We start from the raw sequence: 16,826 nt of genomic DNA, 5'->3' as shown, positions 1-16,826 counted from the left end.
CAACCCCTTAACAGCCGGCTTCAAGGAGTGTTGTGAAAAATACTTCCAGTGAACAGTAGACCTAAAAACATGGACCATGGTATGCACGACCTCTGGAAATCAGGAAATGGGATGACTCCACATGGAGGTGATTTTGTTGCAGCTACAGGTTACGACGCAGAGCGTACTGGATGAACAACAAGTCCTCCGACAAAATATTTGAGGTTGTACAGGGATGTATTCTGAATATTTTAGTATATGGAAACTGTGGTCTCCGGTGGCTTGTTACAGAGCAATGATGTAATTATGATTTATTCAGTCGTTACCACAATTACCCTTCTTTCTGAGAAAATACCTCACAATGGTGAAAAAATCTGTAACAAGACGATGCAAAACACGGTAGTGTAACAACCTTCAAACAGATGCAAAAATAGTGTAATGGGATTGCCACAGGCGGCCGAGCATCTCACGTCAGTATATTCCCGTTGTTCCGTTCTTCCATTGCGTGTGTGTTGAGATGTGTGTGAATTCCTAAGGGACCAAACTGCTGATGTCATCAGTCCCTAGACTTACACACTACTTAAACTAACTTATACTAGGAACAACACACACACCCATGCCCGAGGGAGGACTCGAACATCCGGCGGGAGGGGCAGCGCAATCCGTGACATAGCGCCTAAAACCGCGCGGCCACTCCGCGCGGCTCCATTGCATGTTGTGAACCCACACAGCAGATGCATTTCGCAAACTTTCCATCAGTAAACCTCTCCGCAATGCCGTGTATCACTGCTAAAGAACAACTAACTCAGCCGACAAGACAGAATTCAATACTTCTGAATGGGGGGACTGATGACCTTAGCTGTTTAGTCCCCCTTAAACATCCCCACAACCACCACTTCTGAATGCAAACTTGAGATCGAAGAATAGAGTGGGCTTTACTGTTGTCAACAATATGTACCATGAGTGAATGGAACAAGTGTTTACAAACAAGACACACGCTGCATATAGTTCAGAGGAATACAGATACGAAGATAAATGAGGGGATGAAATCAAATGAAATGCATTTTATCTGTAACGAACCACCGGAGACCAAGGGAATAGAGAAAAGAGTGAAGTTATTCACATGAGTACTAAAAGAAATCCACTAAATTTCGATTACGCTATAAGTCACGCAAATCGGAATGCTGTAAATTCATCTAAATACTTAGGGATTACAATTACGAGGGTGAGTCAAATGAAAACCACAATTTTGTAATAACAAATCGAAATTTCGCGCCGTTATCCTGTAAGTTGGTAAGCGTTCTATAAACAGCGTGCAGAATGTCCTGTAGATGGCAGCAGAGTGCAGATGCACACATACCGTCGCAGTATCAGTCTAAAGATGGCCGCCCCAATTTCGACTTGCATCAAGGAAAAACAACCTTCTGTTATTCGGTTTTTGGGTAGTGAATGTGTGAAAGCTATTAAAATTCACCGACGAATGAAGGTTCAGTACGGTGATGCATGTTTGTCACAGCAGCAAGTCTACGAATGGAGTAGGAAGTTCGCAAATAGCGTGACTCCAGTGGAAGATGCTCCTCGACCAGGTCAGGCACAACGAGTTGTGACTCAACAGAAGATTGCAGCAGTTGAACCCATAGTGAAGGAAAACTGCCGAGTGACACTGAATGACATTGCAGCATGTTTACAGATTCCGTTCTGATGAAGAGGTACGCCACTCGGTGCATGAATGGTTGCGCGGACTATCAAAATAATCTTTTTCTAAAGGAATTTATGCACTTTGTAAGCGCTGGAGGACTTTCATTGAGCGTGGGGGAGATTATGTCGAAAAGTGATACAGCTTTGTACCACTTCTGCACAATAAATAGTATTTTAAAAAATATTTAACATTTTCATTTGACTCACCCTCGTACAAATAACATAAATTGGAACGATAACACAGATAATGTTGTGGGTAGAGTAAACCAAAGACTGCGATTCATTGGCAGAACACTTAGAAACTGCAACAGGTCTGCTAAAGAGACTGCTTACACCAAGCTTGTCCGCCCTATTCTGGAGTACAGCTGTGCGGTGTGGGATCCGCACCAGGTGAGACTGACGGATGACGTCGAAAAAGTCTAAAAAAGGGAGGCTCGTTTTGTATCATGGCGAAATAGGGGAGATAGTGCCACAGACATGATACGTGAATTGGAGTGGCAATCATTGAAAGAAAGGCGTTTTTCGTTGCGACGGGATCTTCTCATGAAATTTCAATCACCAGTTTTCTCTTCCGATTGAGAAAACATTCTGTTGGCACCCACCTACATAGGGAGAAATGATCATCACGATGAAATAAGAGAAATCAGTGCTTGCACAGAAAAATTTAAGTGCTCGTTTTTCCCGAGCGCCGTTCCAGAGTGAAACGGTAGAGAGACAGGTTGAAAGTGGTTCATTGAATTCTGTACCCTTCATTTTATGGTGAATAGCAATCACGTAGATGTAGATGAAGGGCCTGAATATTTTCAGTGCAATACAGATACAAAGATAAATAATGGCAGAAATGAAACGAAATGCAGTTCGTTTGTAACAAGCGACCGGAGACTAAAGTTTTCTTATATAAAAATAATAAGAGAATATACGCCAACAACCTCTGCAATTTTGTCAATGTTGCTCTCGTTCATCCTGTATATCGTCACTAGCACATTTTTTTAACTCAAAATAGGAATGTTTTATTTGTACCAATATTTCGCATGTCTGTTACGTTTTTCTGGCTATTTCTTCACATGATTTTAATGTCGTTGTTGCGTCTTCTATTTACTTTATTATTTCTCGTTGAAGCAAATGATAGTTTCGTTGTTTAATCCATACATGTTATTAGGAAAAATGCTCCTGCTGGAGCACAAAAAAATACGAATATGCTCTAATAAGATACTGAAAAGTGGAGTATCAGCTGCCTCATTCTACATTCTTCGGACCTTCAAAAATTTTCGCAATTCCTTGGGATGCGAATATACTCGCGCTCTTTTCAACATGCAGCTCACCACTCACTCCCAAAAGCTGGCCTAACTGTAAATCACCCACACTCACTAGTCCATCACTGTAAGTCTTTCATGCTCATCCACTCCCAATTACCCATTCACTCATTAGGTCCAGCTCATTGTCATTATCTCTTTGTGCCTCTCCAATCGTCACTATCTCCAAAGCTACAGTCGTCTTCGTCCTTTCCTACTTTTATTGTCTCCTCTCACTATCATTGTTTTCCTCTTGTTCTCTCTTGCTGCTGCTGTCTCACTCATTCCTTCCCAATGCTGCTTCCTCTTCTCAATCACTATCTCTCTCTTCCTTGTTATCATTGTCGTACACTGTCTCTCATTATAACTGGCTCTTACCTACTTCCACTTTCTCCTTCACTTTATTCCTCTCCCATTGGCGCTGTCCCCTCCACTCTTTCCCTAGCTCTGTTCGTTCAGTGTGAACTCTGTCCACTGCCACTGCCACTGAGTCCTTCTCTTTCTCTCACACTGCCATGATCTCCTTCGCTCTTTCTATACCCCAGCCACTGTTGCTATCTCCCAGTATTTGCCACTTTTCCGTTTCTTTCCCACTGACACCGTCCCCTTCTCTCTCAGTATAAAAATGCGCAGAAACGTTCGCACGAAAACAATTTTGGGAAAGTTTTTAAAGTGCTGAGGAAGGTAGAATGAGGGAGCTGATACCTCACTTTTCAGTCAGAGTCTTTTTTAAACAAAAACATACTCATCTTTTGTTGTGCTCCGATAACAGAATTTTTGTGCTGGTTGCCTTATTTTCCCTGCTACAGTAGGAATGTTGCTGATAGGAAAAGAATTTGATGGGTCAGTAAAATTTTGATAGTTTGCTTATGTGAAATTGTAATAACGCAAACCTCATTTTACATTTCAGACCGGATTTTAGGTGCATAAAAATTTTGCATGTGCTTAAGTATTACCACGTGGAGCTCCCAGAACGCTTCTGATGATAAGGGAGACACTTTACATCATATTCCTGTCAGTTGGTGAAGACCAAGAAAGGTCGAATGTGGGAAATAATTCATGAAGTCGCAAATTTTTGTGCTGTGGTAGGAAGGAGTGTGATGAACAACATACAAGAAATCCTGATCGATGGGGGCTGAGTGTGAGAGCGGGGATTCGTTTGGAGGTCACTTTTGTAGATTTTTCTTGAATAACTCGAAAACTACGGCCTCTAGCGAAAAAGTATGTCAGTATAAAACTTAAGTACAGTAAATTTCCACAAAAAGGCCCTGTATATTAATAATTTTCGTGTAAAAAGCAACAGGATACGAAAATCTCGTGCGTGGAATACGAAGGCTAGATACAGCACTGCAGTTTGCATAAAACGAATCGGTAGGTTCAGTTGAGTCACTCTGTATTTACATATGTGTGTGCTACCAAGACTCCTAAAACACTAGACCGATTTCAACCAAACTTGGCACACATATCACTTACTGTCTGGAGATAATCGCTGTGACGGTAAGAACGACCTATAGATTAAAGGGATGGAGCTGGACGTAAAAAGAAAGTGTACCCCACGATGCGCGAATGTCCATAATTTATTCATTTAGTAATTAGGAGAGATAGCGGTTTCTGACTTGCAACAAACTTTACACATCATTTTAAACCTCTAAGAAACTTTTTCTCGCTCTCAATTCCAACAAAATGATGAAGAGAAAAATGTTTGTCGCCTACTACATTTTCGTTGTTCATGCAGTAAAACCGCCACATCAGGCATGACTTTTTTAATGTATTACTTCTTTACTGCTAACTTCGTGCTCGACACATTTTGCACACAATATTCTCATATACCATTGAATGTCCCAGCAAAATTATATCATTGTACAACTCATAGCTCAGGAGATAATACCGCGTAAACATTGAGCTGCGCGAAAATCAAACTGTTGCACGAATTTCGCTAGAGATAAAGATGGAATGCTGTGTGCAGATATGTGTGAAACATGTTAAATGTATGTGAAATATATTTGGAATGTGTGTAACGGGTGAAAGCACGTCATAATTAGTTACGATCTGGAAAATAATTCTGTCGGTGTGAAAACCACCAGCTTCCAATTGGGGTGAGTGTGATAATATGATAATATGGAGAAAGAAAGAGGGTGGAGGAGTTGGACAGATGAAGGAGGAGGGAGGAAATGGAATAAAAGAAAACAGCAATAAATATATACCTGGTCAGTGGCGAGTACTCAGCTAATATTGTTGAAAAACGAGCAGCTATGCCCCTACTAATTATCAGAATCCCTTAAACTGTACACTCAAATACTTCTGATGCATCACAAAAAATTCCACTACCGGAGGACAAACTCACTCGTCTAAATTGATTGGTAAAAACTTTCAAATTGAAGTCCACTGTTGACGTCATATAGCTGGTTTGCCTAATGAGAGGAAAGGTTTGCGTGCCTTCCGATATCAGTTCATTTTCCTGTCTCTTGCCTCCGTCCCCGAAACACTTACAACACACCAACATGAAGGAGTGAATGTTGGTTTCCCTGGAATGACGCATTTATGACACAACATTAATATTTGATGAACAGAGGTTCGAATTATAGAACAATTATGAGGTTAGGTTACTGAACAATATTTATGATTTTCCTGACCGGCAGCAGTATATGAATCTTTCTTTTCCACCGCGTTATAAGTGGAAAATCTCTCATACGCATAGGTAGATAAGCTCTTCGATCTGGGTTCCAGTTCGCGTGCGTCACTGACATAAAATGTCAGGAAGTCTGCACACCATACATTGTGCATAGAGAGAAACGTATTATTTTTCTGTTTATAGAATTAGTTTGGTGTTAAGTCTGACAATAATACATGAATTTTTTAATGATGAATGCATGAGAATCCACCAGAACAGTTACTTCCTCGTTTTCGTATTCATATCAAAGTGATGTTATGGTCTTCAAGAGGTGCTTTTACGTGGTGGTGAAATGAGTTTCCACTCACACACACGGACACAGACACACACACACACACACACACACACACACACACACAGGAGCGTGCACGCGAGCACGCACGCGCATGCCCAGGAAGGTTTCATTCTTCCGCGTGTAAGAGCCTTATTTTATTAAGTTTGGTTTTAACTCAAGCAATGTTAACTTGCCTGGAACTGTCAGACAGTTATTCATTCTTTTTAATTGTACTGCAAGCTTTAGTATTGTATTTAATTATCGAGGCCACGTGTAGAATATTGTAGTGGTTAAACAGTGCACAAGTTAGGCTACTAGGTGGAAAGAGGGCGGACGCTGAAGAGAGAAGGAAGAAGGAGGGAGGGAAAAGGTAATTACAGAGAGAGAGAGAGAGAGAGAGAGAGAGAGAGAGACTGCGTTTGCACGCAAGCTTGAGAAGTTCAAGGGTCCTTTGTCGGTCGTTTATGTGAAGTTTGTGCCCAGTGCTACCGGAAGTGTGTTGCGTGCTCTTGCCTGCAACTGCCCCAGAAGTTGGAAACTTGACGGCCACGATGATCGTTCCTCCTACAACGAACACGTTAGGAACACGTGGGCGTGACTGGCTTCTTATGGGAGTTACTCCAGCACTGCCGTGTGACGCACGCACCACCTCCTTTAGTCGTCATACGGTGACCTTGCTTCTGCACCAGTGGAGACAAAAATGGCTAGAATGGCTCTGAGAACTATGGGACTTAACATCTGTGGTCATCAGTCCCCTATAACTTAGAGCTACTTAAACCTAACTAACCTAAGGACATCACACACAGCCATGACCGAGGCAGGATTCGAACCTGCGACCGTAGCGGTCACGCGATTCCAGACTGAAGCGCCTAGAACCACACAGCCACACCGGCCGGCGCCCAGTGGAGACATCCCAGTGGAGACATCCCAGTATGAAGACGGCGTGGCCAGGTAGGCACTGGGACAGGACAAGTGAGAATTCTGCCGAGGCCAGAATTTACGTATCTGATGGTCTCTTCACATCACCCAACGTCTTCAGCGATTTGTTGATGTATTCCTATCTCTATTTTCCTCTTTATTTTTAGCCTTCACAGCTCCCTTTAGTACAATGGAAATCCGCGATATCTTAACACTTACGTAAACTTTGTCAACTATTGTATTATTTATTTAGCGACATGTTTCGAGGGAATACCTCATCTGCAGGATAAATGGCATTACAAAAACAACGTTACAGTAAGGTCATACTGATGTTACATAGTCTTTTCGTAAATGCTGTGGTCTTCTTTGTTCTTCTGGCGTGGCAGTCTCGTTGTGGTGCGCTGAGGTGTTCGCATTTCGGTGGCTCTCTTGGTCATTGTTCACTAATTGTCACTAACATAGCTGTAACCTGGAAACGCAATCACAAACAGTACTGTACTGCAGTGGACAAGATGTCGGTCGAAATACAGCTGGTTTCGATTTGACTATCGATTTGTCAGATATTTACATTTCTTCTGCACGTCTTGTTATCGTATTACAGATGTAGGTTGACGAAATACATTACAAATTGAGCACCTGCTACAATATTATTGAACACATCATGATATAAACTATTTATGTTCGTATTTCTGAGCTATTGCTGAGGCTTGAGTCTGTACGCAGCCCGTGGTCGTGCGGTAGCGTTCTCGCTTCCCACGCCCGGGTTCCCGGGTTCAATTCCCGGCGGGGTCAGGGATTTTCTCTGCCTCGTGATGACTGGGTGTTCTGTGGTGTCCTTAGGTTAGTTAGGTTTAAGTAGTTCTAAGTTCTAGGGGACTGATGACCAAAGATGTTAAGTCCCATAGTGCTCAGAGCCATTTGAGCCAGGCTTGAGTCAAACGACTGTCATGTTACGTATCTTTTATTCTAGGAGTACTGTAGTGAAATTGGAAAAGAAATGTGAATTTCTGAAGCATGTCATTTCATTCAGGATCTCGTTATTCCCCATGGACGAATATTTCCAATTCTTCCAATATGTCCATTTTCCAGCTCTTTTCTAAATTATGTAGTACTTTGAGATCTTTGTCTGCTGTAACACTGTGTCCTGTTTCATTTATGTGTTTCGCTATAGCTGATTTATTCGGTTTGTCAAGTCTGAAACAGTCAATATGTTTTTTAAAGCGTGTTTTAAAATTTCTTCCCGTTTGGACAAAATATTTTTTTTTGCAGTGACTGCATGTGATTTTATAAATTCCTGCTTTGTTAAGTTTCTCTGTGGGATGTGAGATGTTATGTATCAGTTTCTTTTTTAAGTTGTTGTCGGTGGCAAAGTTGATCCTGATGTCTGTTTTTTTAAAAAAGCTTGGCTATTTTATCTGATACGACACCTAAATATGGTAGTGTTATGTTCTTGGATGTTTGGATGTTGTGTGAGGAAGCTTTGTCACATTGCTTGTTGTTACTTTTTAGTTGTGCGTTGTGATAGTGTGTCTATTTCATGGTCATGACACAGTATTACAATAGACAACAATCTCAAAGTACTACATAATTTAGAAAAGAGCTGGAAAATGGACATCTTGGAAATATTCATCCACGGCCACATGGGGAATAATGAGATCCTAAATAAAATGACAGATTTGAAAAATACACATATCTTTTCCAATTTCACTACAGTACGCCTAGAATAAAAGGTACATAACATGTTAGTCGTTTGACTCTAGCCCCAGCAGTAGTACAGAAATACGAAAGTAAATATCAGTAAACTCTTCCGGGCTAAGTTGCCGTGGTCGATCTGTAGAACTTCTTCTCCCTGACGTTTCGTTCTCAACTACGGAGAACATCTTCCGAGGTGAGTCGACGACTCACCTCGGAAGATGTTCTCCGTAGTTGAGAACGAAACGTCAGGGAGAAGAAGTTCTACAGATCGACCACGGCAACTTAGCCCGGAAGAGTTTACTGATAAATACGCCGGCCGTGAAAGCCTACATGGAATGATACGAAAGTAAATAGTTTAAATCATGATGTGTTCAATAATATTGTAACAGGTGCTCAATTTGTAATGTATTTCGTCACCCTACATCTGTAATACGATAACATGACGTGCAGAAGACATGTAAACATCTGACACCACATAGATCGCCAATTCGATAGTCAAATCGATAGCAGCTGTATTTCGACCGACATCTTGTCCACTGCACTACAGTACTGTTTGTGATCGTGTTTACAAGTTACTGCTATGTTAGTGACAATTTAAGAACAGTGACCAAGAGAGTCAGCGAAATGGAAACACCTAAGCCCATCACAACGAGACTGCCACGCCAGAACAACAAAGAAGACCACAGCATTTACGAAAAGAGTATGTAACATCAGCATAACCTCATTGTAAAGTTGTTTTTGTAATGCCATTTAGCCTGCAGATGAGGTATTGCCTCGAAACATGTCGGTAAATAAATAAGTAATACAATAGTTGACAAAGTTTGTGACTGGTAGCGGTAATTTTTAAAAAAAAATTTACATATTTCTTGAGACACTCACGGTCGAAAATAATCAAAATGGTTTCACATTAACTTAACACATGCCCCTTAGTCCTGCCCCTTCTTCTTGTCAGCATTTTCATTGTGTTCCTTTCTTCTCCGATTCCTCAGAGAACCTCCTTGTTCCTTTCTTTATTAGTCCACCTACACTGATCAGCCAGAAGATTATGACCACCGACATACTATCGATACAAACCCGTCTGGACGACAGCAGTGTCATCTGGCCAGGAATGACTGCCAGTCAGACACACGCACGGTGCGTGTATTACGAGTGTGTGGAATGGAGATGGCGCGTTTGACTGTGGGCAGGTTGCGATTGCCAGGAGGCTCGGCACGAGCATTTCGGAAACTGCACGACTTATCAGATGTTCGAGAGTGGTCCTCCACAGGTAACGACCGATGCATGTGGCAATGTTAGTGTTGTGGATTGGCAAGACAGCCAATCCACTACGAGAGGAAGCCGAAAGGCACGCGTTTTAGCTCACGCAGGCTGTCGTGAGGTCTGGAACAGGTCAAGGAGATGAGACTAACAAAAAACGTACGTAGCTGCTGGAATACTTAAATCCATAATTGGTGAACATCGCTCTTGACGGTACATGTTTTACAGCATCAATAATAGCTGGTAATGGCGCCTTGCTAGGTCGTAGCAAATGACGTAGCTGAAGGCTATGCTAACTATCGTCTCGGCAAATGAGAGCGTATTTTGTCAGTCAACCATCGCTAGCAAAGTCGGCTGTACAACTGGGGCGAGTGCTAGGAAGTCGCTTCCCACGCCCGGGTTCCCGGGTTCGATTCCCGGCGGGGTCAGGGATTTTCTCTGCCTCGTGATGGCTGGGTGTTGTGTGCTGTCCTTAGGTTAGTTGGGTTTAAGTAGTTCTAAGTTCTAGGGGACTGATGACCATAGATGTTAAGTCCCATAGTGCTCAGAGCCATTTGAGCCATTTGCTAGGAAGTCTCTCTAGACCTGCCGTGTGGCGGCGCTCGGTCTGCAATCACTGATAGTGGCGACACGCGGGTCCGACGTATACTAACGGACCGCGGCCGATTTAAAGGCTACCCTAGCAAGTTTGGTGTCTGGCGGTGACACCACAGTTAGCACCACGACATAGGGAACTACGACTGAAATGGACACGTGACCATCGGCACTGGACGTTGGTGAACTGTCAACGCGTTGCATGGTCTTCACCATGCCGCTGGGAGTGCGCGAGTCCGTCTCCTTCCAGGGGAACACCTCCTTGATACCTGTTCTGGAGGACGGTGACAAGCTGGCGGCGGGTCCATTACACTCTAGGCAACACTCACGTTGGTACTCACGAGTTCAGTGGAGATCGAACAAGGCACCATGCCGGCCAATGAGTACCGTACACTGGTTGCAGACCACATACACCCCTTCAAGACGATCATGCTTCTCTATGGCAGTGATATTTTTCAACGAGATAATGTGCCATGTTACAAGGCCGAGAGTGGTTCAGGGAACACAGTGGTGAGTTTCAGTTGATGTGCTGAACCCGATAGAAGGCATCTTGGATGTGATTGAACGTGGCGTCAGAGCACATCGCCCCCCTCCCCCAAAATTACTGGAGCTGGGTGACTTTTGTGTGTAGATGTGGTGTCATATCCCTCCAGCGACCTGCAAAGGCCTCAACTGCTTCCATGCCACGACACGTCGCCACTGTTATCCGTACCAAAGCTGGACATCTCGGCTATTAAGTAGGTGGTCATAATGTTCTGGCTGATCAGTGTAATTGTCAACACTCTTCTGCAGCACCACATCTCAAACGCCTCGATTATCCCACACCCAATACTTAATTTCCATAGATAGCTGTGCTCGAAGCGTACATTCTAAATAATTTCTGTCTAAAATTATCCGGCCGCTGTGGCCGAGCGCTTCTAGGCGCTTCAGTTCGGAACCACGCGGCTACTACGGTCGCAGGTTCCAATCCTGCCTCGGGCATGGATGTGGGTGATGTCCTTAGGTTACTTAGGTTTAAGAGTTTTAAGTCTAGGGGACTGATGACCTGAGATGTTAAGTCTCATAGTGCTTAGAGCCATTTGAACCGTTTGTCTAAAATTAAAGCCGACGTTTGATACTAGTAAAGCCCTTTTGACCAGACATGCCCTCTTTGACTGTGCTACTCTGTTTTTTACATTCTCCTTGATTCGTCCGTAAGTTGTTATTTTGCTTCCAGATTAGCACGATTCCTTCATTTCATCTTGTTCGTGATTCCAAATTCTGTTGGTGACTTTATTTCTGATCTCATTTCTGCTGCCTTTCATTACTTTCGTATTCCTTCGGTTTATCTCAGTTCTGCGCTTGTTAGACTGTTCAATCCATTCGATAGTTTCTGTATTTTTTCTTCCCTTTCAGTGGCGATAGTAATGTCATCAGCGAACCTTACTCTTGACACTCTTTTATTCTGTATTTTAACCCAATTTCTCAACTTTTCTTGTTGCAATGAAATAATAATTCCTCATATTACGCAAATCGTATTCAAATCTCACTTCGAAACGCACATTATTAGTCTGAATTATTACAGTACACGTACAGACTCAGTTAATAATCAATGAAAGCTATTTGACATGGCGATCGACGTTTGAAACTTTTATTCTCTGACTTTGATCACAGTTCGTTACATCTACGGAGGGAATCACACTTTCTGCCCCTCAATCTCGTGATTTTGTAAGCATTCACTATAAGCACAGATGGTTCCATAATGTTTTGCAACAGTTTTAAGAAAATTACCATCTTTGTCACGTGCGAGGGAATTGTGTTAGGGCTGCTGCGAGTTTGAACGAATACGGCATACTCCACAGAGCATAATGTAGTAAAGATCGATGAAGACGGAAAACCTGTAATAATAAGTCTCTTACTTCAAACTGAATCATTCCATCTTATTGTTGCAGTGGGCTGCAGTCCGAAAACTGGCTTGTTGCAGTTCTCCACGCTACATTATCCTGTGGAATCCTGTTCATCTCTGCATAAAAAATGCAACCTGTATTCATCTGAACCTGCCTGCTATAGTCACACGTTGATCTACCTCTAAAAGACAAAACTGACAATCACTTGATGACTCAGTATGTGTCCTATCAACTGATTCCTTAGTTACGTTGTGGCATAAGTCACTTTTCTTCCTAATTCAGTATCTGATTACTAGTTATACGATCCATCAGTGCACTATTCAGCATTGTTCTGAAACACTACGTTCCCAAAGCTTCAATCTCGTCTTGTACAAACTGTTAATCGTCCACGTTTCACTTCTTTACAAGGCAAGGTGAATTGAGGAATATAGATGTAGATGTAAAGGTAGATCATAACTACGGTGGCAGGAAGTAGTTGTAAACATTCTCCTGTGCATGAAGTCGGTTCCATGAAGCTTAATTTTCGACATGGATTTATGGTTCAGTCGCTGCAATAAATTTCCACGGCATAAATTTTTGTAGAAAATTATTGTATTTTTGTAGTCCACAGAGTTTCACCGTCTCTTTTGATGACTGTCGATATCATTAATACCTTTCTTAATAGTGTTGTTACTGAAGGAGCCCGCAATACTTCGTCAACGTAGTTCAATTGGCTCTAAGCTTTATGGGACTTAACATCGTCAACATAGTCTCATCGTAAATTTCAGTATTTGATTAAGTGCTTTCTTTGTGGTATCATTAGTGCCGCATCTGCTGCTGAAACTCTGATTGATAGAATAATTAATTTCTCTAACTGTGCCATCGAATTGACTACAATCTTCTGGCTATACTCTGGAGTACTGTTATTAGATTACGCAATGAAATAAAAAGTGATACAAAACATCTGAACGAATTAAAATCACTAACACAACAAGTGTGTGTGTATGAATGGTCCCACGCTCAAATATTAATAATGTGCTTTAACTTATATTGTATACAACTCCCATTTCTTTCTGCACTAAAGTTGTGGGCGCTGTAGAACGTCATGATTTACCTGAAAACCTGTAAATAGTCCGTATAAGTTTATAACGACAATGATAAGACTATTCTAGAAATAACTAATAACTGAAACCGCACCTCTCATGGAACGGAATCATTTAAATTCTAAAACGACATTTCCTAAATATTACTGCTATTGGGTGAACGGAATTTACGATAGTGTACAAGAGACGTCATTTAACATAGCGACCTACAAACTCTTTGCAAATGCGTCAGTCCAATAGCTGCTATTTTTTATCGTATATTTTATTAGTGAACGTCTGAAAGGAACGAAAACAAGAGTCCCTGTAAATTACACAATGGATTTTTGTCCGAATTTCATAGTCAAACGGAGAGTAGGAAACGGACAAATGGGGTACCAAGTCAACAAGCATGAGGTCTAGTTTCACAAAACAATATTTAACTGCGTAAAGCAATCAGGGTAATTAAGAGAAACTGAATGATTTGAGAGAAAACTCAAATCTTTCACAACAGTTGCTCATAGATATGCAAGTGAAATATCAAACAGTTCATCTCCTTAAGGTCTTGCTATTTTGCACATAAAAAGTTTTAAAAAGTTTTATTGGTGTATCATTTAACTGTCTAAAGGTCTTCCAATCAATCAAAAACTAAATTTACGACATTTCGAGAACACGACAGGTGAAAGGTAAACTATGTGTCCAAAATTTCATCTCGTCCAGGCGCAGCTGTTTTGCTTAAAAGTTGCATTTTGCGTGATTTCCTTCGAAACAACGACCAGATGTAAGACACATTTCGAGAACTGCAGACACTAGATAGACACATGAGGCGTCGAGAATTTCTTCTTTTCTAGGGCTCACTATTTTGCACACAAGAAGTTATATTTTTATGGCATTTAACTGTCGAAATGGTTTCTTTCGAATGAAACACTACATTCACGACGTTTCGAGAACAGAATGCGCTAGGAAAGCAGATAAGGTATCAATAAGATCATACCTTCTGAACAAAACTTCAAAATAAAGGGAAGTTTGAAAATCAATCAAATTTTTTGTCAATGATTGGTCTAAAAATAAGAAATAAAATGGATTAGAGAAATATTTGAAGCGCCTTTGAATCATGTTCGAAATCGCTTTTAGACAAGTCATTTCACAAAACATTTGACCGATTACCTTTTAAATTTTCTTTCAAAGAATGCTGAGCGCTTTCGTGTCAGCATTGTGAAAGAATCACAAAGGTAAATCCTTCGTGCGGCACAGTGCGAAGACGATGAGCTCATTTAATATCGCTCTGAATTTACTGGACAGCGGTTAATTGTGCCAGCCGTTTAGTAACCACTTTAGGGGAGAAAGAACATATTTCTAAGAACCAGTACATTGCTCACGCGCGGATTGCGAATTTGTAGTCACATTAGTTATCCAGCTACATACTTTTCCATCTTTATTAGTCAATTTAGAATATTTTTGTAGATGATCTAGAGAAACCAAGATGTCTACCGCAGATTGTGGAGATCATAAGTAAAGCTAAATCAAAAGTTAGGAGCAACATATAGCTTAACTAATTATTAAATGGTACACAATATTATTTCGTGCAATTCGAAATTGTTCATAAAAGATTTAAATAATACAAAACCGCACCAGTTACTTTTTTTCATGCATAAGGGTTTCAAGGATTTATTCCCATTTTCAAGTGCTACTAGTTGTATTGACATTGTATGCGAATCGTCCGTGTGTGTTATTACGCTTCTTTTGCTCTGCATTCGGTTGTTGCTTTAGGTACTGCGCTTGTTTCGTTGCACAGAAATTCACACACACACACACACACACCCACACGCACACACACACACACACACACACACACACACACACACACACACACACACACACACACACACACCCACAATTAGTTCATGTAAAATCGGAATACGATGCGTGTGAATTTCTACACAGTGAAGGAAAGACAACACCTAAAACCATTAACAGACGACTTCAGGGCAAGAGATGCAGAATATCACACGTGTAGACATCACGTAAGATATATAGTACCTGTGGAAATAGCAGTCTTTAAAAATTTGAATAAATTCGTGGTAAGTGTCGTGCCATACATGAACAAAAAGTAGTTTATAATTTAATTAATTTTTGATTATAATTGCAGACTTCCTAAAACAATCTAGAACGATCAATGAGATTAAGTTATTCGGAAAGCTGTGATTACACCGTCAAATATATGAAACAGGTGTCTTAGTCAGATTTTTTAAATTATATATCACTCACGATCCGTGTGCTCTTACCTTCAGATGGATATAGCAGTTTCTATGCGATTCCTGGAATGCACATGAGGATCTGGTTTGGATGCAATCAATTGTTGACTGCTATTCGTCTGACACGAAGTACATAAATTGGTAAAAATGGTAAAATATCTACACGTGCACTTTACAACATGTCAGGCCACGTTAAAAAATAAGTGACTGAACCGAACTATTATTTTATTTTAGTAGAACTGCAACAATAGTATTGCAAAAACGCTAAAATATAACTTTGCTGACGTGAAGGAGAAAATAAGTAGTTGGGAAGTACCGTCTTCTACGAACAAGAAAGGTAACAGGCGAAGGGCAAGCTGCGTAATACAAAGCGGAATAAGAACAACTACAAGAATGCGCAGAAGAAAGTGGAGAAACAGATATATTGAAGCAGTGCTGTCAGGAGAGAAGAAAGAAGATTTGGAAGGGCTGATTTTAAGTTTCGTTAGGTGAATGCGAAGCTATAATTGATGAATAATCTGATAGACTAGATGAGTTTGGCAGTCGACTTACTAGATGCGGTCCCTGCACCACGGTGATGGTTGGGACCCATGCTGTGGCAACTGGAGGCTGTGGTGATGGCTGTTCCACCTGCACCATGGTGTCGCCGGAAAGCTACTCGCTGTGTGCTCTACACGCGCCGACTTGGAGCAGAGTCCCTAGTAGGAGGCTTCTCGGGTGGGAGATGGAGACTAGAGGATTCGATGCTCCTTTTTACTCTACTGCGACTCTTGTGCGCGATCCCTCCGGTTCTGTCTGAGAAGGAATGTGCAGGACGTTTATTCCAAGTGGTGAGCGTAAGCCACGGAATTCCTGTTTTACTGTTGGCAGGTTTGGAGTAGTAAGCTCAGAAATGAAACTACACGTTCGAAGTCGTATGGAAAACTCAGTTTGGCATGCTCTAATGTTATCGATGTTTGGTGAGCCTCGTGGGAAATAAGGAGCAAGTTAATGTGGCTAAGTACTTAGACTGTACAGTGGGCACTTGGAAGAAGGGATGAAATAATGTTGGATGGGGTGGTGTAGGCGTCCGCAGGGACCAGCGGGCAGCGCAGCTGGTGCTGGACTCGTCTTGACGACTGTCTGGTGCGCAGTGTTCCGTGAACAGCTGAGCGGCGCGTTACACTGGCTGTCGGTGGCGCCGGCATGTGCTCTCGCCGGCCTCGGCGGCAGTCGGCTACCTTCGGAGCTCATCGCCGCTGGGCGTAGC

The 16,826-nt window shown here is 41.8% G+C and overlaps 1 protein-coding gene across 1 annotated transcript in view; it reads right to left on the bottom strand.

Moving 5' to 3' along the window:
• The window catches only part of LOC124545673, a 302,329-nt gene extending 285,740 nt beyond the window's left edge, over nucleotides 1-16,589 (bottom strand). The window contains exon 1 of the mRNA XM_047124619.1: nucleotides 16,130-16,589. Coding sequence (XP_046980575.1) covers nucleotides 16,130-16,216 — 87 coding nt within the window. The 5' untranslated portion in view covers nucleotides 16,217-16,589. The remainder of the gene's footprint in view (nucleotides 1-16,129) is intronic.
• Nucleotides 16,590-16,826: the final 237 nt, after the last annotated feature.

This window comes from Schistocerca americana, chromosome 8, assembly GCF_021461395.2.
Source record: "Schistocerca americana isolate TAMUIC-IGC-003095 chromosome 8, iqSchAmer2.1, whole genome shotgun sequence".
Taxonomy (NCBI): Eukaryota; Metazoa; Arthropoda; class Insecta; order Orthoptera; family Acrididae; genus Schistocerca; species Schistocerca americana.
This window is presented reverse-complemented; position numbering and strand designations above follow the sequence as displayed.